The sequence below is a fragment of the Eutrigla gurnardus genome (assembly GCF_963514095.1).
Source record: "Eutrigla gurnardus genome assembly, chromosome: 17".
NCBI lineage: Eukaryota > Metazoa > Chordata > Actinopteri > Perciformes > Triglidae > Eutrigla > Eutrigla gurnardus.
In genome coordinates, this window is record NC_139928.1 from 24293717 (window position 1) to 24316443 (window position 22727).

Sequence of the window (22727 nt, forward strand, 5' to 3'; positions counted from 1 at the left end):
TCCATGTCAGCACGTCACGTTTCATGATTTCACAGCAGGCTTACACAGGTTCCAAGTCTGACTCGTTGGCGCCCCCTACAGTGCAATTCAGCCAGCTATACATCCGCGCTAAAATGAAAGTGAACGTTATCATAGCTATTCAATTAGTTTTGAATGAGGTATATATATAGATATATACTGTATATTGAGCTGCACGGTGGTGTAGTGGGTAGCACTCTCGCCTCACAGCAAGAGGATCCCGGGTTCGATTCCCGGGTCGGCCCGGGTTCCTTCTGTGTGGAGTTTGCATGTTCTCCCCGTGTAAGCGTGGGTTCTCTCCGGGTTCTCCGGCTTCCTCCCACAGTCCAAAGACATGCAGGATGGGGATAGGTTCATTGGTGACTCTAAATGTCCCGTAGGTGTGAATGTGAGTGTGAATGTTGTCTGTCTCTACATGTCTCCCTGTGATGGACTGGTTACCTGTCCAGGTGAACCCTGCCTTCACCCAATGACAGCTGGGATCGGCTCCAGCCCCCCCGCGACCCTGAATACAGGATAAGTGGTAGATGATGGATGGATATATATATATATATATATATATATATATATGTGTGTGTGTGTGTATTTGGATGTATGTTTTTGAATATAATCTCTGGATCATCAGCTGACGATGCGTTTACTGTCTTTAGGAAATCAGGACACTCGTTTGGACTCTGGTGATCCTGATCAGCCTGAACATGCAGCAGCTACAGAAGACACTCTGAGACCAGACACACACTCGGCAGGTGAGACACGCACTCGGCAGGTGAGACATGCACTGCAGTGAGTTCTGTGTCCAGCAGGAGGAGCTGTAGCCTCACAGCTCTGATCTGAGGATGCACACATTAAAAACAGGCAGTCCCATTTTTGTTATTATTATTAATATTATGATCATTTAATTTGTTAATATTATCATATATTGTATTATTATTATTATCAGTTATTTTATTATTATTATTACCATTATTATTATTTCGTTTATTTTGTATTAGTATAACTATTAAATCTTTTATTATTATTGTTTATTTTACATTTACATTTAGCAGACGCTTTATTATTATTATCATTATTATCTATTTTATTAGTCCTGTGGGTCCACATAGAAGTAGTCCTGTGGGTCCACATAGAAGTAGTCCTGTGGGTCCACATAGAAGTAGTCCTGTTGGTCCACATAGAAGTAGTCCTGTGGGTCCACATAGAAGTAGTCCTGTGGGTCCACATAGAAGTAGTCCTGTTGGTCCACATAGAAGTAGTCCTGTGGGTCCACATAGAAGTAGTCCTGTTGGTCCACATAGAAGTAGTCCTGTGGGTCCACATAGAAGTAGTCCTGTGGGTCCACATAGAAGTAGTCCTGTGGGTCCACATAGAAGTAGTCCTGTTGGTCCACATAGAAGTAGTCCTGTGGGTCCACATAGAAGTAGTCCTGTTGGTCCACATAGAAGTAGTCCTGTTGGTCCACATAGAAGTAGTCCTGTTGGTCCACATAGAAGTAGTCCTGTTGGTCCACATAGAAGTAGTCCTGTTGGTCCACATAGAAGTAGTCCTGTTGGTCCACATAGAAGTAGTCCTGTTGGTCCACATAGAAGTAGTCCTGTGGGTCCACATAGAAGTAGTCCTGTTGGTCCACATAGAAGTAGTCCTGTTGGTCCACATAGAAGTAGTCCTGTGGGTCCACATAGAAGTAGTCCTGCGGGTCCACATAGAAGTAGTCCTGTTGGTCCACATAGAAGTAGTCCTGTTGGTCCACATAGAAGTAGTCCTGTTGGTCCACATAGAAGTAGTCCTGTGGGTCCACATAGAAGTAGTCCTGTTGGTCCACATAGAAGTAGTCCTGTGGGTCCACATAGAAGTAGTCCTGTGGGTCCACATAGAAGTAGTCCTGTTGGTCCACATAGAAGTAGTCCTGTTGGTCCACATAGAAGTAGTCCTGTTGGTCCACATAGAAGTAGTCCTGTGGGTCCACATAGAAGTAGTCCTGTGGGTCCACATAGAAGTAGTCCTGTGGGTCCACATAGAAGTAGTCCCGTCCTGGTAGAACAGAAGAGATCTGTTGTCATGGCGACGTGTCTCCGATAATCTTAATGTCATGAATAATTACAGATAAATGAGACGTTTTGTTGAAGGTTGATTCGTGACATTTAGAGATAAAAAGCTTTTTGTTCTGTTGAAAATGATCTTTTATTCAAACACGAAATGAAATATAAATGTAATTTATATTTCATTTAAATATATAATAAGCTTTAGTTACTGGCTGACTTTAAGCAGTTTGATCAGAGTTTTATTGATCTCTTGTTTTCTAGCTGACATCCCATCGGTTGGATCCTACAGAAACCAGGGTGGGTCACATGACCCCGAGGTGGGAGGGGCTGACCTCTGACCTCCACAGGGAGAGGAGCCACAGCCGGCCCTCAGCCAATCAGAGAGCTGCATCAGCACCACAGGTGTCCTCCACTAGAACACATTCATCCTTCTGTACCTCGTCACACTGTTTTAGTACGGAGGTTCATTAATGACGAAGCATGAAACCAGAGCAACTTCAGAAAAATCACAACAACGTTTCAAAACAAATGTTCCATCTCTTTAATGGATGAACGTGAGATCACGTGTGAATCCTCAAACTTCTTAAAGGTTCCAAATGTAATATCCGTATTATTAATATGTCAACATCCACTCTAGTCTTTATGAAGACCCGTCGTCATGGAAACGTAGCACCCACCCTCAGGTTAACACTGTCACTATATATATATATATATATATATATACCTTTAATTGATGAAACATGTCCAAATCTAACAGAATCTAATTCTGCAGCACTTTTTTTTCTCACGTTTTATTTGTAAAAATGTTTCACAGCAGTTTGAGTGGAACAGCATCACACAGCAGTTTAATTTAAATTTGAGTTTAAAACATGTAAGAACTTTCAGGAGAACTGAGAACACATGTTGTTGTTGTTGTTTGTGTTTTGCAATAAAAATGTAGGAAAAAGTCTCAGCAGCTTGATGATCATTTAACACACACACACACACACACACACACACACACACACACTGAAGTAATACTGTAATCTAATGATTCATGTTTGCTCGTTAACACCGTTAGCTGCTAGCTGCTAACTCAGCCGTCTCTGGCTGTTGATGTTAAACTCTCTCCATCTTCTTATCTCAAATTATCGTGAGTGAGTGAGTGAGTGAGTGAGTGAGTGATTAAGAGGTTATTAGTATTTATGAGTCATTAACTGTCTCATGATACAAATATCAGCTGTTCTGTAATTATCCGTAGAAATAAAATCTCCTGATATGAATCTTCTTATTCGCGTGATGAACCGGCGGTCCGACCCCTCAGAGGGTCTGGCGTGGTCCCCCCAGGGTCCAGGTTTATTTGTGGTCGTTCTGATCGTGATCGGATGTGTCGGGTATCAAACAGCAACCCGTCAGTGTCACCGCGTCGCTGCAAGTGTTGATGCGAGCAGCGGCGAGCAGAAAGTGAGGATGCCTCGGGGGTGGGGGGGGGGGTAGGCGTCGCGGCGTCGCGGTTATTTCTGTCCAGGAGGAATCGGCACGCGAGCAACCAATCACAGCGCTCCGCTGGGTTAGTGATCCATTTTCTCAACTAACAGAACTTTCTATGTCTATCTTATATGTACATGTTATGTCTTATATGTACATGTTATGTCTTATGTGCTGTTATGGCTTATATGTACATGTTATGTCTTACATGCTTATATGTACATGTTATGTCTTACATGCTTATATGTGCATGTTATGTCTTATATGTGCATGTTATGTCTTATATGTACATGTTATGTCTTATATGTGCATGTTATGTCTTATATGTACATGTTATGTCTTATATGTGCATGTTATGTCTTATATGTACATGTTATGTCTTATATGTGCATGTTATGTCTTATATGTACATGTTATGTCTTATATGTGCATGTTATGTCTTATATGTACATGTTATGTCTTATATGTACATGTTATGTCTTATGTGCTGTTATGGCTTATATGTACATGTTATGTCTTACATGCTTATATGTACATGTTATGTCTTACATGCTTATATGTGCATGTTATGTCTTATATGTGCATGTTATGTCTTATATGTACATGTTATGTCTTACATGTGCATGTTATGTCTTATATGTACATGTTATGTCTTATATGTGCATGTTATGTCTTATATGTACATGTTATGTCTTATATGTGCATGTTATGTCTTATATGTACATGTTATGTCTTATATGTACATGTTATGTCTTATATGTACATGTTATGTCTTATATGTACATGTTATGTCTTATGTGCTGTTATGGCTTATATGTACATGTTATGTCTTATATGTACATGTTATGTCTTATGTGCTGTTATGGCTTATATGTACATGTTATGTCTTACATGCTTATATGTACATGTTATGTCTTACATGCTTATATGTACATGTTATGTCTTACATGCTTATATGTGCATGTTATGTCTTATATGTGCATGTTATGTCTTATATGTACATGTTATGTCTTATATGTGCATGTTATGTCTTATATGTACATGTTATGTCTTATATGTGCATGTTATGTCTTATATGTACATGTTATGTCTTATATGTGCATGTTATGTCTTATATGTACATGTTATGTCTTATATGTGCTGTTATGTCTTATATGTACATGTTATGTCTTATATGCTTATATGTACATGTTATGTCTTATGTGTACATGTAATGTCTTATGTGCTGTTATGTCTTATGTGTACATGTTATGTCTTATATGTACATGTAATGTCTTATGTGCTGTTATGTCTTATGTGTACATGTTATGTTGTATATGCTTAAATGTACATGTTATGTCGTATATGCTTAAATGTACATGTTATGTCGTATATGCTTATATGTACATGTAATGTCGTATATGCTTAAATGTACATGTTATGTCGTATATGCTTATGTGTACATGTTATGTCTTATATGCTTATGTGTACATGTTATGTCGTATATGCTTAAATGTACATGTTATGTGGTATATGCTTAAATGTAAATGTTATGTCGTATATGCTTATATGTACATGTAATGTCTTATGTGTACATGTTATGTCGTATATGCTTAAATGTACATGTTATGTCGTATATGCTTATATGTACATGTTATGTCGTATATGCTTAAATGTACATGTTATGTCTTATATGTACATGTTATGTCTTATATGTACATGTTATGTCTTATATGTACATGTTATGTCTTATGTGCTGTTATGTCTTATATGTACATGTTATGTCTTACATGCTGTTATGTCTTATATGTACATGTTATGTCTTATATGCTTACATGTACATCCATCCATTGTCTACCGCTTATCCTGTATTCAGGTTCGTGGGGGGCTGGAGCCGATCCCAGCTATCATTGGGCGAAGGCAGGGTTCACCCTGGACAGGACGCCAGTCTATCACAGGGCCCTTATATGTACATGTTATGTCTTATATGTACATGTTATGTCTTATGTGCTTAAATGTACATGTTATGTCTTATGTGCTGTTATGTCTTATATGTACATATTATATCTTATATGTACATGTTATGTCTTATATGTACATGTTATGTCTTATATGTACATGTTATGTCTTATATGTACATGTTATGTCTTATGTGTACATATTATATCTTATGTGTACATGTTATATCTTATATGTACATGTTATGTCTTATATGTACATGTTATGTCGTATATGCTTAAATGTACATGTTATGTCTTATATGTACATATTATATCTTATGTGTACATGTTATGTCGTATATGCTTAAATGTACATGTTATGTCTTATGTGCTGTTATGTCTTATATGTACATGTTATATCTTATGTGTACATGTTATATCTTATATGTACATGTTATGTCTTATGTGCTGTTATGTCTTATATGTACATGTTATGTCTTAAAGGGGACTGTCCACCAAATTATAAACTAATAAACTAAACAGAACACACTCACACACACAATCACACACACACACACACACAATGACACACACACACACACAGAATGAAAGGTGTGTTTGATGTGTGATGGTGTTTAAATGTGTCTCATGACCTTCAGAGAAACTCTGCTGTCAGCAGATAACACACACACACACACACACACACACACACACACTCCGTGTTCATCACCGACCTGATGACGAAGACTCCTGATAGAAATGATAACGACTGAAACAGAGAATTAAATTCATATTTGAACCTTTTTTTATAAAACATTCATCTTCGACGTCATGAAACAAACAGGTTTAACTTGTGAAACGTTGAGTCGTTCCTCTTCTGAAGGTCGCCGCGGCCCGACAAGGTCTTCTTCTGTGGTTCTGAATAAACGCCATCTGTGATGTCACTGTCGGCCTCGACCATCACGTTTCTGTCCGACGCCTCCGACAGGAAATACATCATCAGCGCTTTGTTTGTTTGTTTGTCTGCATAGATACGAGGTTTCGTCCTGGAGATACGAGGTTTCCTCGCTGCGTGACATTTGGCCAGTAATGAAAGTGGAGATGAAACGTGGCGCCTCCATGCAGATCAGAGGGAGAAAGGGCGCTCGCCGTTTCCTCCTGCGGCATCATTAAACCGCATCCTGATCTGAGGTCAGCTGGGAACAGACCTGCTGGTCCACATCAGACCTCAGACCATCCACCAGTTTCATCAGCAGGTGGAGAGAGAAGTTGTTAATGAGTCCTGACCCTGTTAGACCCGAAGGTCTGGTTTCTGACCCTGGGTCTCTCTGTGGTGGGTCTGGGTCTCTGTGGTGGTTCTGAGTCTCTTTGTGGTGGTTCTGGGTCTCTTTGTGGTTGTTCTGGGTCTCTGTGGTGGTTCTGGGTCTCTTTGTGGTTGTTCTGGGTCTCTGTGGTGGTTCTGGGTCTCTTTGTGGTGGTTCTGGGTCTCTGTGGTGGTTCTGGGTCTCTTTGTGGTGGTTCTGGGTCTCTGTGGTGGTTCTGGGTCTCTTTGTGGTTGTTCTGGGTCTCTTTGTGGTGGTTCTGGGTCTCTGTGGTGGTTCTGGGTCTCTTTGTGGTGGTTCTGGGTCTCTGTGGTGGTTCTGAGTCTCTTTGTGGTGGTTCTGGGTCTCTGTGGTGGTTCTGAGTCTCTTTGTGGTGGTTCTGGGTCTCTGTGGTGGTTCTGGGTCTCTTTGAGGTGGTTCTGGGTCTCTTTGTGGTGGTTCTGGGTCTCTTTGAGGTGGTTCTGGGTCTCTTTGTGGTGGTTCTGGGTCTCTCTCTTGTGATTACAGTCATAAAGGATCAGAATGATTAAACTCTTCTGAGGTGAATTCGACCTTCTGCTGTGAGTCACCGTCTGACCTTTGACCTCATGTGTTTCATGTAAGCTGTTTAATATTAACCTCACAGATGCATCATCAATCACCGGCGAGCGCTGGCGAGCGCCGCCTCGTTTATCTGATGGAGCGTGCTGACGGAGGAGCGGCGGGCTATAAATAGGGGAGGGGCAGCAGAGCAGCGAGTACAAGTGAGGAGGAGGAAGACGAAGGAGCTCCCAGCCGCAGTCAACCACAGAGACACCAACGAAGAAGAAGAGGGACTGAAACTGGGAATTAATCGTAAGTCCTGAACTTCAGCTCTTATTGTTTTCTGTTCATTATTATTAATCAATCATTATTGATGTTGCAGGTTCTCAACGGCTTCTGAGCGGATTCTGCAGGTTGTCATTGGGTTCTTATCAGGTTCTCATCGGTTCTGATCGGGTTCTGCAAGTTCTCATCGTCTTCTGCAGGTTCTCATTGGGTTCTGGATGATGGAGAGTCTGCGTGCCGCCGTCTTCCTGTCCGTCTGTCTGTCCGTGATGACATCACTCTGCCAGGGTCAGAGGTCAGCAGACAACCAGCTGCCGTCGGCACCGGACGAGCCGATCCTCGGACTCACGACCAAAGAGCTGGTGAGTTGCCGGTCTGGTCCCAGATCTGGTCCCGGATCTGGTCCCGGATCTCTTTAAAGGCATCATGTTGGATTTATTTAATATTATCACTCAAAATATTATTACTCTGGAAACGTGAATTAATAAGAAATCATCGATCAATTAATGTGACGGGACTTTGAAGTTAATTAAAGGAATATTTAATGAAGTATTTGAGGTGATAAATGAGTAAAGTTTTCATATTATTAGATCAGAATGAAATTTATATATTTATTTCTTATTTATATCGTCCCGGCTTCAATTTCTATTTCTGTTTACTTTATTATATTTATTATCTCTGTGAACATCGTTTTAAATAAAACCACGTTGGTTCCTGATTGGTCTAACAAACACAGGACTTTAACCCAGGATGACTTTAACCCAGGATGACTTTAACCCAGGTGGACTATAACCCAGGATGATTTTTACCCAGGATGACTTTAACCCAGGTGGACTTTAACCCAGGATGACTTTAATCCAGGATGACTTTAACCCAGGTGGACTTTAACACAGGATGACTTTAACCCAGGTGGACTTTAACCCAGGATGACTTTAATCCAGGATGACTTTTACCCAGGAAGACTTTTACCCAGGAAGACTTTAACCCAGGAAGACTTTAACCCAGGATGACTTTAATCCAGGATGACTTTAATCCAGGATGACTTTAACCCAGGAAGACTTTAACCCAGGATGACTTTAACCCAGGAAGACTTTAACCCAGGAAGACTTTAACCTTTAACAAATCATCATCAGTAAAAACAAAGTAGACCATCGTGAAAGTTTATTTTGAAAGACTTTGAAAATGCATTTCATGTGAACTCGGTTTATTTTGAAAAGATAAGCATCACATGTTCATCACATCTGTCTGTCTGTCTGCCTGCCTGTCTATGGATCCGTCTGTCTGTGGGTTCGCCTGACTGCCTGCCTGTCTGTCTGCCTGCCTGTCGGTCTGTCTCCAGGCTGAAGCTCTGCAGGGATTCCTGGACGAGGCCGACAGCAGCGTCGGTCTCTCTGTGGAGAAGAAAGCCAGCGTGATCCCGCGGGTGAGATCACTCGATCAATCAATCAATATATCATTATTAGTTATTGATGAGTGTTTCCTGCTCAGGTTCATCACTTTAATGCCATGTGACAGTTTAGTACGTCATCACACTCACCTTCAATATTCATCACTATGACATCACATCCTGTCTGACAGAAGTGTAACATCTGTCTGTCTCCCTGTCTCTCTCTATCTCTCTTCCTGTCTGTCTCTCCGTTTCTCTCCCTGTCTCTCTCTCTCTCCCCGTCTGTCTCTCAGTGTGATGTCGGTGAGCGCTGTGCGATGAAACACGGTCCTCGTATCGGCCGACTGTGTGACTGTCTGAGAGGAACGGCCTGCAACACCTTCTTCCTGCGCTGCTACTGAACACACTCACACACATGAACACACACATACACACCCTGGACTTGTGTACTTGTGAGGACATCGTGGTTGCGTTCCAGGGAGAACCAGAGTGAATGTCCTCACTAGAACAGAAGTCCAGGACACAGACACCTGTCTCACACACCTGTCTCACCTGACTGTCTGCATGTTTCTGTCTTTGTTTGGAGGTTTCAGTGTTCGTCCTGCAGATTCATTTATTTTGTTAAATAAAGATTCTTCATAAAGCTGCTCGGCTCTGATGACATCATCATTTACACAGGAAGTAGTGCAAGTATTCTCAGCACCATACAGTAAAAGTACAAGGTTTGACTCTGAGATGTATTCAAAGGATTTTATTTTGAAGGGGAGTTAATTTACTTATTTACTTTACTACAACGGAGGTTTTTCTACTTCCTGTCAGAAAACTGAATTCTATTCGTCTGTCTATCAAAGATATTTCCACACACACACACACACACACACACACACACACACACACACACACACACACACACACACACACACACACACACACACACACACACACACACACACACACACACACCAGATTGGAGCGATCAACCAGAAGAACACACATTTCCATATCAACGTTTATTTACTTTTTTCCAATCCAATCCGATTATCAGCTTATTTATCGAGTTATTAGAGGAATTTGCTTGGGTCAAAATTGACTGATTTACAAGAAATCAAAGTTATTTTAAGAAATTAGAATATATTACAACATTCAATGATTCAAAACAGTGAAACATGTTTCTGACTGAAGAACGTATTAAATTCAGATTCACGTGTTTCTTCAGATGTTTTGTAGACCTCAGATCGTGAGGTTCTCTGGTCTCAGTGAGTCTCAGGTTCCGATTGTCTGTCTGGATCTCGGTAGTCTGGGTTCCTGTCTGGTTCTGGTCCTCCACATCCTCTTCTTTTCATCTTATTTCACAAACACTGAAGCTGAACGGTTTCTCTCCCGTGTGGAGTCGCATGTGTCTCCTCAGATTTCCACTTTCACTGAAGGATTTCCCGCAGACGGCACAGCTGAAGGGTTTCTCTCCCGTGTGGATCCTCATGTGTTTCTGTAAACTGTCACTCTTTGTAAAAGACTTCTTACAGATGGAGCAGCTGAACGGTTTCTCTCCCGTATGAGATCTCATGTGAACTTTCAGATTGCCGTTTTCACTGAAAGCTTTCCCACACACAGAGCAGCTGTACGGTTTCTCTCCCGTGTGGATCCGCATGTGTTTCTGTAAACTGTCACTTTGTGCGAACGACTTCCTGCAGAACAAGCAGCTGAACGGTTTCTCTCCCGTGTGAGATCTCACGTGTCTCTTTAGATGCGCCTTGAAGCCGAATCGTTTCCCGCACTCAGAGCAGCTGAACGGTTTCTCACAGGTGCTGCACCTGGAGTCGCCGGCAGAAAGTTCATCTTTCATGGAGTTTGACTCCGATTGAGGCTCTCTGCTCTCCATCCAGTCGTCATCGCTGTCATCCGTCTCTGGTTCAGAAGACTCTCCACTCTTGTCAACAGAATCTAGGTCTGGATGTCTGTGTTGCTCAGGGTTCCTGCCTGGTTCTTGTGCTCCACAGTCCATGCGTCCAGCTGAGCTGCTGGCTGGAGGCTCCGCCCCTTCCACCTCTGGGGCCTGCGGCGGGCGGCCGGCACAACGGTGGGTTTTGAGGCTGGTGTACCAGGTGAAGCTCCGCCCACAGACGCTGCAGCTGAAGCGTTTCTCACCTGTGTGGAGCGGCATGTGGCGTCTCAGACTTCCTGCTTGTGTGAAGCTTTTCCCACAAACGGAGCAGCTGAACGGTTTCTCTCCAGTGTGAGCTTTAATGTGTAGTTGTAACAGAACCTTCCGGGTGAATCCTTTCCCACACAACGGGCAGCTGAACGGTTTCTCTCCCGTGTGAGATCTCATGTGAATCTTCAGATACGTCTTGGTCCCAAATCTTTTCCCACATTCGGAGCAGCCAAAAGGTTTCTCACCGACGGGAACTTCCTCATTATTTAAAGCTGACTGAGGATCTCTGGTCTCATCATCACTGCCAAGACTATTGTCAGACTCTGGATCAGAGTCCCTGTCTGGTCCTGGTCCTCCACAGTCCTCTTCAGCAGCTTCTGGTTCTATGTGTTCAGTGTGTCTCTGATGAAGCTGTGAGGACTGGGGTTCCTCTTCATCATCTTCACTCTTCACAGGAGTGAACAGGAACTTGGTGACATCAGCCTCCTCCAGTTCCTCTTTAATGTGGGGGGGCTCTGGGTCCTCCAGGTCCTCAGGGTCCTCCTGGACGTCCTTCGGGTCCTCCGGGTCCAGACTGGAGCTCCCGTCTCGCTTCTCCTCTTTAACAACCACTTTCTGTACTTCTGAAGGTAAAATTAAACACAGAAAACTGTTAAAGTAGACATTTATTCAGGTACTTCAGTTAGTTTTTTTTATTTATACTTTGTATTTATACATATACTTAAAAAAAAAAAATTATATAAAAAAATATAAAATATAAAGTATACATTTTTTATATTTATACTTTATATTCGTACATATACTTTATATTCATACTTGATATAGGGACGCGACCTCCAAGGGTCTACGGACGCGGCCTCTAAAGGTCTACGGACGCGACCTCCAAGGGTCTACGGACGCGTTCTCTAAGGTCTACGGACGCGTTCTCTAAGGGTCTATGGACGCGGCCTCTAAGGGTCTACGGACGCGTTCTCTAAGGTCTACGGACGCGGCCTCTAAGGGTCTACGGACGCGACCTCTAAGGTCTACGGACGCGTTCTCTAAGGGTCTACCGACGGGGCCTGTAAGGGTCTCCCGACGCGGCCTCTAAGGGTCTACGGACGTGTTCTCCAAGGGTCTACGGACACGTTCTCTAAGGGTCTACGGAGGTCTACGGACGCGGCCTCTAAGGTCTACGGACGCGTTCGCTAAGGGTCTACCGACGGGGCCTGTAAGGGTCTCCCAACGCGGCCTCTAAGGGTCTACGGACGTGTTCTCCAAGGGTCTACGGACGCGTTCTCTAAGGGTCTACGGAAGCGTTCTCTAAGGTCTACGGACGCGGCCTCTAAGGTCTACGGACGCGTTCTCTAAGGGTCTACGGACGCGGCCTCTAAGGGTCTACGGAAGCGTTCTCTAAGGTCTACGGACGCGGCCTCTAAGGTCTACGGACGCGTTCTCTAAGGGTCTACGGACGCGACCTCTAAGGTCTACGGACGCGTTCTCTAAGGGTCTACCGACGGGGCCTGTAAGGGTCTCCCGACGCGGCCTCTAAGGGTCTACGGACGTGTTCTCCAAGGGTCTACGGACACGTTCTCTAAGGGTCTACGGAGGTCTACGGACGCGGCCTCTAAGGTCTACGGACGCGTTCGCTAAGGGTCTACCGACGGGGCCTGTAAGGGTCTCCCAACGCGGCCTCTAAGGGTCTACGGACGTGTTCTCCAAGGGTCTACGGACGCGTTCTCTAAGGGTCTACGGAAGCGTTCTCTAAGGTCTACGGACGCGGCCTCTAAGGTCTACGGACGCGTTCTCTAAGGGTCTACGGACGCGGCCTCTAAGGTCTACGGACGCGGCCTCTAAGGGTCTACGGACGCGACCTCTAAGGTCTACGGACGCGACCTCTAAGGTCTACGGACGCGTTCTCTAAGGGTCTACCGACGGGGCCTGTAAGGGTCTACCGACGCGGCCTCTAAGGGTCTACGGACGTGTTCTCCAAGGGTCTACGGACGCGTTCTCTAAGGGTCTACGGAAGCGTTCTCTAAGGGTCTACGGACGCGTTCTCTAAGGGTCTACGGAAGCGTTCTCTAAGGGTCTACGGACGCGTTCTCTAAGGGTCTACGGAAGCGTTCTCTAAGGGTCTACGGACGCGTTCTCTAAGGGTCTACGGAAGCGTTCTCTAAGGTCTACGGACGCGGCCTCTAAGGTCTACGGACGCGTTCTCTAAGGGTCTACCGACGGGGCCTGTAAGGGTCTCCCGACGCGGCCTCTAAGGGTCTACGGACGCGTTCTCCAAGGGTCTACGGACGCGACCTCCAAGGGTCTACGGAAGCATTCTCTAAGGGTCTACGGAAGCATTCTCTAAGGGTCTACGGAAGCGTTCTCTAAGGGTCTACGGACGCATTCTCTAAGGTCTACGGACGCGTTCTCTAAGGGTCTACGGACGCGGCCTCTAAGGGTCTACGGACGCGGCCTCTAAGGGTTCCATTTCCTAGGAGATCTGGTTCTACCTGCGGGGTCGGTCCTCCGGCCTCCTAGAAACAAAGAACAAGTGTGAATTAGAACTCGTCGTCCATCAGCTGTGTTGACCCTGGTGGTGACGACGTGGACTCACCTAGGACTACCACGTCCTTGCCCTGTAGCCACTGGACCGCCTCAGACCTCCTCTCCATCCAGAAGTCCCTGATGTGGTCCACGCAGTACGTGTCCTGGATCTTGGCGAAGGTGGCCGGACTGACGACGCCCATGTTCATGAAGCGGAACAGGAGCGCCACCTTGCTGTAGTTGTTCCCGCTCAGCAGGATGTTGGTCCCGAGCATGAAGTCGCCCGCCAGCATCCCGAACTTGAAGGTGGGCTGCGAGGTCCAGCTCCAGACCACATGACCATGAGTACAGACCTGGGAAGGACGGGACAGTTAGAGGCTGGAGAAAGACGGACTGGTCCACTAGTGAGGGAGGACGGTTACCCATTCAACCACGAAGGCAGAACCCCGCTGTTGGATGAGACACTCAAAGGGGGGCGGGCTGAGACACATCAGTCCGGTGGACTTCCTGTGGCGACACCGTGTGACAGGAAGCTGCAGCAGCGCGGTCAGCTGACGGAGACTCTCCTCATAGACGATGGACGCACGCGAGCCCACGATGTCGTCCTCCGTCAGGACTTTGTGAAGCTCCGCAGGAAGCTCCATCTCTTCAGGTCTTCCCTTCTCGTGGACCGTCTCCTTGGCTGCGAGGACTGGCAGGTGGTCCATCTGGGAACTGAATGAGACCAACGGTGTCAAATCCAATTCTTAAAAACAGACAAGAAAATAAAATAATCCTATTTCCACAGAGATGAAGAGTCCCCACCGAGCAGAAGCTGGAACCTCAGGAGGCTTGACTCCCAAAGGAGAGGTCCTGGAGGGTCCTGGAGGGTCCTCCTCATACCTGGAACCAGGAACACATTTTATCTCTTCCCTCCATATTAGTGTTTCACCATTACGAGGAGAAAATGTTCTTCTCACAGAACTTCATCTGGATGTATTATTCTGATGAAGTCTCCCTGCTGCAGTACCACTCACCATCTGAACTGGAACAGATGGGCCAGCAGGGGGCGCTGTTTTACAGAACAAAGTCCAAATAAATGCTGTTTAATGTGAAATCTGGTTATAAATATGAGAACTATCAAATAAATCACATAAACTCATTAAAGTACAGAGACATCAGATTGCTGCATGTGTATACGCTGCAGTGTGTCAATAACACTGTAATAATATAACATAATATAATGTAATAATATATAATATTAATAATATAATGTAATATTAATAATATAATGTAATATCAATAATGTAATACTAATAATATAATAACTGACCAAAATCACAAATATGACCAATTATTAACAAACAGCGCCTCAGTATCCGTTCAGGCGGAGAAGGGTACTGCACCCCGGAGACGGCGCCCAAGTACCCGTATGTTTGTGTTAAACAGTGTTATGTTATCATCAATGCTAGCCGCTTTGTGCTTAGTCACGACACCGTAACGAACTATTAACCGCCAAATTAACTAACTAACTAACACATTGTTCTACTAAACAACGTAAATAATAACAATAACGAGAGAACCACGTTTGTGACGTTTGCCCTCTTGAACGCTGCGAGCGAGGCCGCGGCCCGCTTTGTGATGCTAGCTGGTGAGCATCCGTTAGCTGAGCCTGCTGCTAGCTGGACGTTAGCATTTAGAGGACAGTTAAACAGAGGACACCATGCGACTTGGACGCTGTTGTTAGAAACGCGGAACAATCAAGTAATCAGAGTAAGAGTAATCAGATTAAGCAAACCAGCGAGGTCGAGTTACAACAAGAGAGCCGACAGAACCGCCGTTAGCCTCGGCTAGCATCGGTAGCTACAGTTAGCCACCAGAGACTGGTAGATAACGACGTACGGGCTGGCTGCCATGGTTACTGCGGCCGGTCGCCAATGACAACAGACGGTTAAAGCCGCACGAGCTCGCCACGTTACTCACGCGTCGAGCAGCAGGAGAGCCAGCTCCGAGTCAAGCCGGAGCCCCTTAGCCGCCCGGAGGGCTCTCCATCTGGGAAGCGCCGGACCGATGTGGATCCGGGTCCGTCCCGGGTCCTCTTCTACAAAACCACCTCTATTCTTCTTCGGGGGTGGTTTCGAGCTGCAGTCTGCCATCGCTCCCGGACACTCTGCGAGTTCTGGTACTGGTTCAGGTTCTTCTTCCTCCTCTTTCTCCCCTTCCTCTTCTTCTTCTGTTGTATGGCGGTTTATGGTTCCGTCAGCGCCACCAGCCGGTGAGGATCGGGATAAAAAAATATATAACATTATAATATACTGTATATATAATATAGAAATAACGTGTGTATGATCATATTTATAACACGATGATGATAGCTGCTGGACCTGAACCAGTTTATAGAAAAAACAGCATGCGGAGAAGGAGACCATGTGGTTTTAGGAGTCCAGCATTGTTGTTTCTCCACCGCAGAACCACGTCAGTCACAGCTGTCAGTCATCCTACTGTAAACATTTACTTGTTTTCACATTGTTGTTGTTATTATTCTTTATTGACTCGGTTCTATCAATAGTTGTCGATCCATAACACAACAAAGACTAATGAACTAATAACGTCAGCATGAATTAAGATCTACATTTATAAACTGGTGAACTCACCTGCTCATTGGAGGAGAGAGTGTGATGTCATCGTCTGGTCATGTGACTCCTAAACCAGACTAAGAGGATTATTGTTTCCTCTTCAGGCTGTTTTCATGTTTTTATTCACACAGAGATTGGTAGAGCGAGCCTGTGGATGAACAATTGATTGATTGATTGATTGACTGATTGATTGATTGATTGACTGACTGACAGATGAAGGCCTCTGCCCTCTTCCTGTTCCTCGTCTGTCTGCAGAGAGTCAACTGCAGTCTGCCAGACTTCACACCGACATCAATACGGTTACAGCGAGGACAGGTGCATGCTGGGAGAACTGTTCTGTTATTATTAATGTGTTACATTCACTGACCAGCCGTAAAACAGGAACTCTACTCTTCTTTTTATTTGATCTTTCTGTTCATCAGGTCGAGACTTCAAACGTCAACAAGTCTCTGAAGAAAGAGAACGGACTCAGTCCACTTCCTGGACTCAGTCCACTTCCTGGGCTCAGTCCACTTCCTGGGCTCAATCGGCTTCCTGGACTGTGTCGACGCCTGAAGAGACGCAGAGTCACCATCCTGGTGAGGAAGACATGACGTAGAGTTACTTAAGGTAGATCAGAGACAAGATGTAGAGTTACACCAGGTATCTTTCTCTGTCTCTTCCTGTCTGTCTCTCAGTGTAACCGGGAGCGCTTCTGTTGGCGAGGGCGGGGTCAGAAGTCTGCCCAGGTGTGTCTCTGTCCACGGGGCTCTAGGTGTTCTCATTTCTTCATCCACAGTCTCTAAAAGAATCACTTCACCTTTAAATCATGAACCTGGACAACAAACACGTTCTCAGTCTGGTTCTATGGACCCAAATATGGAGTCCGTTTACAGGATCCACAATGAGAGGAGCTTAAACCTGCACTCACCAATAAAACCATCTACCGAAGATTTAATATGGAGTCATTGTGTGTTTGTGTGTATTTTTACTTTTATTGTGTTTTATTTTGTCTAGGTTTACACAGATCACCCACCCAAATGCAATGTAAAGAAATTACTGTAACCAGACTATGTTGTCTTGGAGTGTAAATTATTATAATAACCCGTCCAATGTTCAAATTAAACCAGATCCTTTAAACGCACAGAAATAATTCATTCAATGGTCAAGCTCAAATGTTTGATTTTGATTTCAACCCTTTTAGAGCCGATTCTTGTCATATTATTCACATATGTTCACATATTTTAACATATGACACATCTTTGTAGTTTTATATCAAAATGCTACATCATATAAATATTATGGTAGCGGGTTGTTGTTGTGCATATGTAAATACACTCAACAAAAATATAAACGCAACACTTTTGTTTTTGCTCCCATTTTTCATGAGATGGACTTAAAGATCTAAAATTCATTCCAGATACACAATATTACCATTTCTCTCAAACATTGTTCACAAATCAGTCTAAATGTGTGATAGTGAGCACTTCTGCTTTGCTGAGATAATCCATCCCACCTCACAGGTGTGCCACATCAAGATGCTGATCTGACATCATGATTAGTGCACAGGTGTGCCTTATACTGCCCACAATAAAAGGCCACTCTGAAATGTGCAGTTTTTTGCTTTATTGGGGGTCTGGGGACTCAGAACCAGTCAGTATCTGGTGTGACCACCATTTGCCTCATGCAGTGCAACACATCTTCTTCGCATAGAGTTTATCAGATTGTCAATTGTGGCCTGTGGAATGTTGGTCCACTCCTCTTCGATGGCTGTGCGAAGTTGCTGGATATTAGTGGGAACTGGTACACGCTGTCGTATACGCCGGTCAAGCACATCCCAAACATGCTCAATGGGTGACATGTCCGGTGAGTATGCTGGCCATGCAAGAACTGGGACATTTTCAGCTTCCAAGAATTGTGTACAGATCCTTGCAACATGGGGCCGTGCATTATCTTGCTGAAACATGAGGTGATGTTCATGGATGTATGGCACAACAATGGGCCTCAGGATCTCATCACGGTATCTCTGTGCATTCAAAATGCCATCAATAAAATGCACCTGTGTTCTTCGTCCATAACAGATGCCTGCCCATACCATAACCCCACCACCACCATGGGCCACTCGATCCACAACATTGACATCAGCAAAGCGCTCACCCACACGACGCCACACACGCTGTCTGCCATCTGCCCTGAACAATGTAAACCGAGATTCATCCGTGAAGAGAACACCTCTCCAACGTGCCAGACGCCATCGAATGTGAGCATTTGCCCACTCAAGTCTGTTACGGCGACGAGCTGGAGTCAGGTCAAGACCCCGATGAGGACGACGAGCATGCAGTTGAGCTTCCCTGAGACGGTTTCTGACAGTTTGTGCAGAAATTGTTTGGTTATGCAAACCAATTGTTTCAGCAGCTGTCTGAGTGGCTGGTCGCAGACGATCTTGGAGGTGAACCTGCTGGATGTGGAGGTCCTGGGCTGGTGTGGTTACACGTGGTCTGCGGTTGTGAGGCCGGTTGGATGTACTGCCATATTCTCTGAAACGCCTTTGGAGACGGCTTATGGTGGAGAAATGAACATTCAATGCATGAGCAACAGATCTGGTTGACATTCCTGCTGTCAGCATGCCAATTGCACGCTCCCTCAATGCTTGTGGCATCTGTGGCATTTTGCTGTGAGACAAAACTGCACATTTCAGAGTGGCCTTTTATTGTGGACAGTATAAGGTACACCTGTGCACTAATCATGATGTCAGATCAGCATCTTGATGTGGCACACCTGTGAGGTGGGATGGATTATCTCAGCAAAGCAGAAGTGCTCACTATCACACATTTAGACTGATTTGTGAACAATGTTTGAGAGAAATGGTAATATTGTGTATCTGGAATGAATTTTAGATCTTTAAGTCCATCTCATGAAAAATGGGAGCAAAAACAAAAGTGTTGCGTTTATATTTTTGTTGAGTGTATGTGGACACGGCGCTTTTATTATGAAAAGTGTGTACCGGGATTACTGTTTCACGCTAAGGCGAGTTTATTTTGAAAATCGCTTACAGGAAGTGTTATCTCACGCGCTGACGCTCTTGTTGTGAACAACGTGTACCGGAAGTGTTCTTGGACGCTAAGCAGTCGGTCTCGGGCTGCGGTTCGGTCAGCGCGCCGTTACTCGCTAGATTTAACGTTAAACGGTCTCTCTGCGTCCCTCTTCCGGTCCCGGGGCCGCTATGGTCGCTGCTTCGGCGGGTCGCGGTGAGTGTTCGGACCCGGTGCGCAGCTAAGCTAACGTTAGCATGGACTGTTGGTAAATGCGTTAGCAGGCTAACTGCGTTAGCAGCGTTGTTCCCTCAGGAGACGTCACACGTCGTAAATGAGGAATAATGTGTAGTTTACATCCTACGTTAGATTGCTATTGACGTCAAACATCGCGTCATTCAGTTTGGTAGAGTCATGTGACCAGGGTTAGCTCGTTCTCCGCGCTGCTAACGACGATGCCTTTGTTTTGGGTTCTCTGTAGTCCACAGGGTTCAGGGTTCAGGGTTCACTCTGTAGTCCACTGGGTAGAGAGAGATGTTGCTGTGAAGGAGGTTGATCAACATGTTATTGATCAACAGGATGATGTTGATCAGACTGATCTGTTTTATCTTCCAGGTTTCTGCAGCCTGGAACCCGAAACCACTTTGAGTCAGACCACCATGTAGACGGACCACAGGGCCGAGAGACAGACAGAACTCAGAGACAGACAGGACCGAGAGGCAGACAGCTGGGTAGTAGTAACCGGGATCGGGATCAGGTTTGGGGTCAGGGATCAGGATCAGGTTCAGGGTGGCTCTAGTGGCGTCCTGGTGGAGGGGCAGGCTGATGGAGAGCGACTGTCGGATCCCCGTGGCGTGTTTTCGTCCTCGAGTCCTCGTCCTCCACGCTCTCTTCTGGGGCCTGGTCTCCCTCAGGTCAGTAGGTCAGAGGTCAGGTGGTTCCTTCCTCTGGATTTATTATCTTTCAGTGTGTTTTTGCTCTGGAAGCCTCTCTGTCTATTGCTGCAGTACCACTCTCCACCTGAACTGGTTCTGCTGGGCTGTGGGGGCGCTGTTTCCCTGGTGGTCACGTGTGTTGTGTTTCAGGGTGTTTGGAGCAGCTCTGCTGAGTGAGGAGAAACCTTCAGGTACGAACCAATCACAATGGATCTTTCAACAGCACAGGAAGGTCTCTGACCTCTGACCTTCTTCTTGTTCCCTGCAGCAGTGAAACAGGTGGTCGCCCCCTGCTGGCTGCAGGAAGACTTTGTGGTGACGACAGAGTGTGCTCAGTGCAACGCTTTTCAGAGTGTGAGTTTAAAACCCCGTCCCTGAACGCCTCATCAGCTGCTGCTTGTTGTGATGCTAGCGTTGTTGTGATGCTAACGTTGTTGTTGTGTGTGTCAGAGGTCCTGGTCGTCCTGTGGACTGACGGGATACGTGGAGAGGGTCAATTGTACCAGATCCAACAAAGACGAGTACAAGAGGTCCGTGTCTTTACGTCCTCTCCTGCGTGTCTTTATGTCCTCTCCTACGTGTCTTTACGTCCTCTCCTGCGTGTCTTTATGTCCTCTCCTGCGTGTCTTTATGTCCTCTCCTACGTGTCTTTACGTCCTCTCCTACGTGTCTTTATGTCCTCTCCTACGTGTCTTTACGTCCTCTCCTACGTGTCTTTATGTCCTCTCCTGCGTGTCTTTATGTCCTCTCCTACGTGTCTTTATGTCCTCTCCTACGTGTCTTTATGTCCTCTCCTACGTGTCTTTATGTCCTCTCCTACGTGTCTTTACGTCCTCTCCTACGTGTCTTTATGTCCTCTCCTACGTGTCTTTATGTCCTCTCCTACGTGTCTTTATGTCCTCTCCTACGTGTCTCTCAGGTCAGTTTCTCCAGTTAAAGATCAATCATGATATTGATTAAGTATGCCCCCCCCCCCCCAGCTGTCGCTCCGCCGTGATGGAGGAACACCTCTTCTGGAAGTTCGAGGCAGCCATGTTGGGTCTGACGGTGGTCTTCGGGATCCTGGTGGTGGTCCGTCAGCGCTGGTTGGACCGCCTCGCCTCTGAGAAGGTCCGCCGCCAAATCGAGTCCATCTAGGACCCTGAGATCTGTGCCAAGGAGGGTTTTTGACATGATCCAGACTGTGAGATCCATCAGGGATCCGGATTAAAGAAAAACCTGCAGAGCGCTGGACTGTTTGGAGGTGAAAGGGAAACCCAGAACCCAGACCAGCAGAGTTTAGAAGGTTTAATTCAAGGAATTTAGAATTACATTTAGAAAGATTGACATGATCCATAACGATGATTTCACGGCATAATGATGTCACACAGAATCAGCTGAGTGACACGCTGGTGATCCCAAACCAGGACCTCATCGTTGGTAACGTGTCTCTCAATGTCTACATGTCTTTGAACGCAGCACAAGCTGGATTCAAAGACACGCATTTTATTAGCTTCAGGTTTTGACTGTAAAAATTTTTTTTTTCTGCCGTATAAATGATGAGAACCAACAGTGACGTTCTGTAGGAACTGAAGTAGAGAACCTGAAATAAAGCTCCGTTCACTCATAGAACACACCAAAGAAGCTGTTCTGTGTTCTGTTCTTCTCGTGATCAGAACCATTAACCTGCTGCTACAGATTCAGAACCCTATGCGTTTGATTCATCGGCCGCCGAAAGTAATCCCATAAAGCCCTATTCGTGCATATAAAGTGCTTATTGCTCTACAACACTGAGGCCAGGAGCTCCAGGGGGCAGCGGGCGCACTGCTGTCCGGGATGGATGCACCACGGGCGGATGAAAAGCTCCGTGAATGTGGCTGTCCACTCCGGGGGAAGCCGGGCCGGCCGGACGGCGCCATGAGGATCTCCTTTCAGGCCCGCTGGCTCTGAACGGAAACACGTTCCGGCCTTTATGTCCCTCCGGCGGTTACAGTCTTCAACTATATAGGTTTTCCTCCTGAGCACGATGTTAAAGCCATGGTTCGGAGTAAAATGCACCACCATGACATCCAGCCAAATACCTCCTCAGAAGCATTTTTAGCGATGGTCAACATTAGGCTATCAGCCGAATGGCTTAGTACTAGCGCTATGGTACAGAGAGTATATCTTGTAAATTGAATTCACTTGTTGACCTGATAATACAAGCATTTATAAAAATTCAGCGAAACTTTTTCATACTCTCGCGTGACGGCAACAGCTGGGTAAACACGGAAGTGGCGTCGATGCAGCGGTAGCGTTAGCAGCCGAGGATAGAAGCTATCAGGCAAGTGTTCTTTTAAATAAGCTCCTGGTGTTCTTACAAACTTTCAAATGCCTCGTTTTTGTGAGTTCATTGTTAGTGGGGTAATTTACCAGATATACATAATGTACCATCGTGCCAGTACTAAGCCATTCGGCTGATAGCCCTATCTTGACCAATGCTGACCATCGCTAAAAATGCTTCTGAGGGGGTATTTGGCTGGATGTCATGGTGGAAATGACCTAGGGTACATTTTACTC

The 22727-nt window shown here is 45.4% G+C and overlaps 5 protein-coding genes across 8 annotated transcripts in view; 4 read left to right on the forward strand and 1 right to left on the reverse strand.

Annotated features, from left to right (window-relative positions):
* The window catches only part of LOC311027714 (uncharacterized protein), a 5462-nt gene extending 3004 nt beyond the window's left edge, over positions 1-2458 (forward strand). Inside the window, exons 4-5 of the mRNA XM_084031860.1 lie at positions 669-764; positions 2319-2458. Of these exons, the coding sequence (XP_083887986.1) occupies positions 669-743 (75 nt within the window). The 3' untranslated portion in view covers positions 744-764; positions 2319-2458. The remainder of the gene's footprint in view (positions 1-668; positions 765-2318) is intronic.
* Positions 2319-9581, forward strand: cart4 (cocaine- and amphetamine-regulated transcript 4). Its single transcript, XM_084031863.1, has 5 exons — positions 2319-2459; positions 7391-7599; positions 7773-7934; positions 8912-8995; positions 9253-9581. Exons 3-5 carry the CDS (start codon positions 7791-7793, stop codon positions 9358-9360), a joined length of 336 nt encoding a protein of 111 aa, XP_083887989.1. The 5' UTR covers positions 2319-2459; positions 7391-7599; positions 7773-7790; the 3' UTR covers positions 9361-9581.
* A 114-nt stretch (positions 9582-9695) lies between these two features.
* LOC311027708 (uncharacterized protein) lies at positions 9696-15858 on the reverse strand. Of its 2 annotated transcripts, XM_084031852.1 has the most exons (6): positions 15591-15857; positions 14433-14510; positions 14051-14342; positions 13699-13981; positions 13595-13618; positions 9696-11734 (listed from the first exon to the last, which is right to left on the reverse strand). In XM_084031852.1, the coding sequence occupies exons 1-6, from the start codon at positions 15761-15763 to the stop codon at positions 10299-10301; spliced, it is 2286 nt and encodes a 761-aa protein (XP_083887978.1). In that variant the 5' UTR covers positions 15764-15857; the 3' UTR covers positions 9696-10298. The 2 variants fall into 2 exon arrangements, with proteins under 2 accessions (XP_083887978.1, XP_083887979.1); XM_084031853.1 differs by lacking the exon at positions 13595-13618 and having other exon boundaries at positions 15591-15858.
* Positions 15775-17213, forward strand: LOC311027715 (uncharacterized protein). 2 transcript variants are annotated; one of them, XM_084031861.1, is made up of 4 exons: positions 15775-15882; positions 16375-16558; positions 16666-16821; positions 16921-17213. In XM_084031861.1, the coding sequence occupies exons 2-4, from the start codon at positions 16457-16459 to the stop codon at positions 17026-17028; spliced, it is 366 nt and encodes a 121-aa protein (XP_083887987.1). In that variant the 5' UTR covers positions 15775-15882; positions 16375-16456; the 3' UTR covers positions 17029-17213. The 2 variants fall into 2 exon arrangements, with proteins under 2 accessions (XP_083887987.1, XP_083887988.1); XM_084031862.1 differs by having other exon boundaries at positions 15785-15882; positions 16499-16558.
* Positions 17214-19305: 2092 nt separating this feature from the next.
* Positions 19306-21812, forward strand: jtb (jumping translocation breakpoint). Of its 2 annotated transcripts, none has more exons than XM_084032242.1 (6): positions 19306-19470; positions 19870-20168; positions 20340-20380; positions 20461-20543; positions 20640-20719; positions 21170-21812. In XM_084032242.1, the coding sequence occupies exons 2-6, from the start codon at positions 20080-20082 to the stop codon at positions 21324-21326; spliced, it is 450 nt and encodes a 149-aa protein (XP_083888368.1). In that variant the 5' UTR covers positions 19306-19470; positions 19870-20079; the 3' UTR covers positions 21327-21812. The 2 variants fall into 2 exon arrangements, with proteins under 2 accessions (XP_083888368.1, XP_083888367.1); XM_084032241.1 differs by having other exon boundaries at positions 19308-19470; positions 20458-20543.
* Positions 21813-22727: the final 915 nt, after the last annotated feature.

Bases quoted from the DNA above. Each gene is read 5' to 3' on its own strand.
- cart4 (XM_084031863.1), top strand. From the start codon at position 7,791: ATGATGGAGAGTCTGCGTGCCGCCGTCTTCCTGTCCGTCTGTCTGTCC. The intron at 7,935-8,911 runs GTGAGTTGCCGG...GTCTGTCTCCAG, and splicing joins GACTCACGACCAAAGAGCTG to GCTGAAGCTCTGCAGGGATT. The intron at 8,996-9,252 runs GTGAGATCACTC...TCTGTCTCTCAG, and splicing joins AAGCCAGCGTGATCCCGCGG to TGTGATGTCGGTGAGCGCTG.
- LOC311027708 (XM_084031852.1), bottom strand. From the start codon at position 15,763: ATGGCAGACTGCAGCTCGAAACCACCCCCGAAGAAGAATAGAGGTGGT. The intron at 13,619-13,698 runs GTGAGTCCACGT...CTTTGTTTCTAG, and splicing joins CAAGGACGTGGTAGTCCTAG to GAGGCCGGAGGACCGACCCC. The intron at 11,735-13,594 runs GTAGAACCAGAT...TTTTACCTTCAG, and splicing joins CCGGAGGACCGACCCCGCAG to AAGTACAGAAAGTGGTTGTT.
- LOC311027715 (XM_084031861.1), top strand. From the start codon at position 16,457: ATGAAGGCCTCTGCCCTCTTCCTGTTCCTCGTCTGTCTGCAGAGAGTC. The intron at 16,559-16,665 runs GTGCATGCTGGG...TCTGTTCATCAG, and splicing joins TACGGTTACAGCGAGGACAG to GTCGAGACTTCAAACGTCAA. The intron at 16,822-16,920 runs GTGAGGAAGACA...TCTGTCTCTCAG, and splicing joins GACGCAGAGTCACCATCCTG to TGTAACCGGGAGCGCTTCTG.
- jtb (XM_084032241.1), top strand. From the start codon at position 20,080: ATGGAGAGCGACTGTCGGATCCCCGTGGCGTGTTTTCGTCCTCGAGTC. The intron at 20,381-20,457 runs GTACGAACCAAT...TGTTCCCTGCAG, and splicing joins GAGTGAGGAGAAACCTTCAG to CAGTGAAACAGGTGGTCGCC. The intron at 20,720-21,169 runs GTCCGTGTCTTT...CCCCCCCCCCAG, and splicing joins AACAAAGACGAGTACAAGAG to CTGTCGCTCCGCCGTGATGG.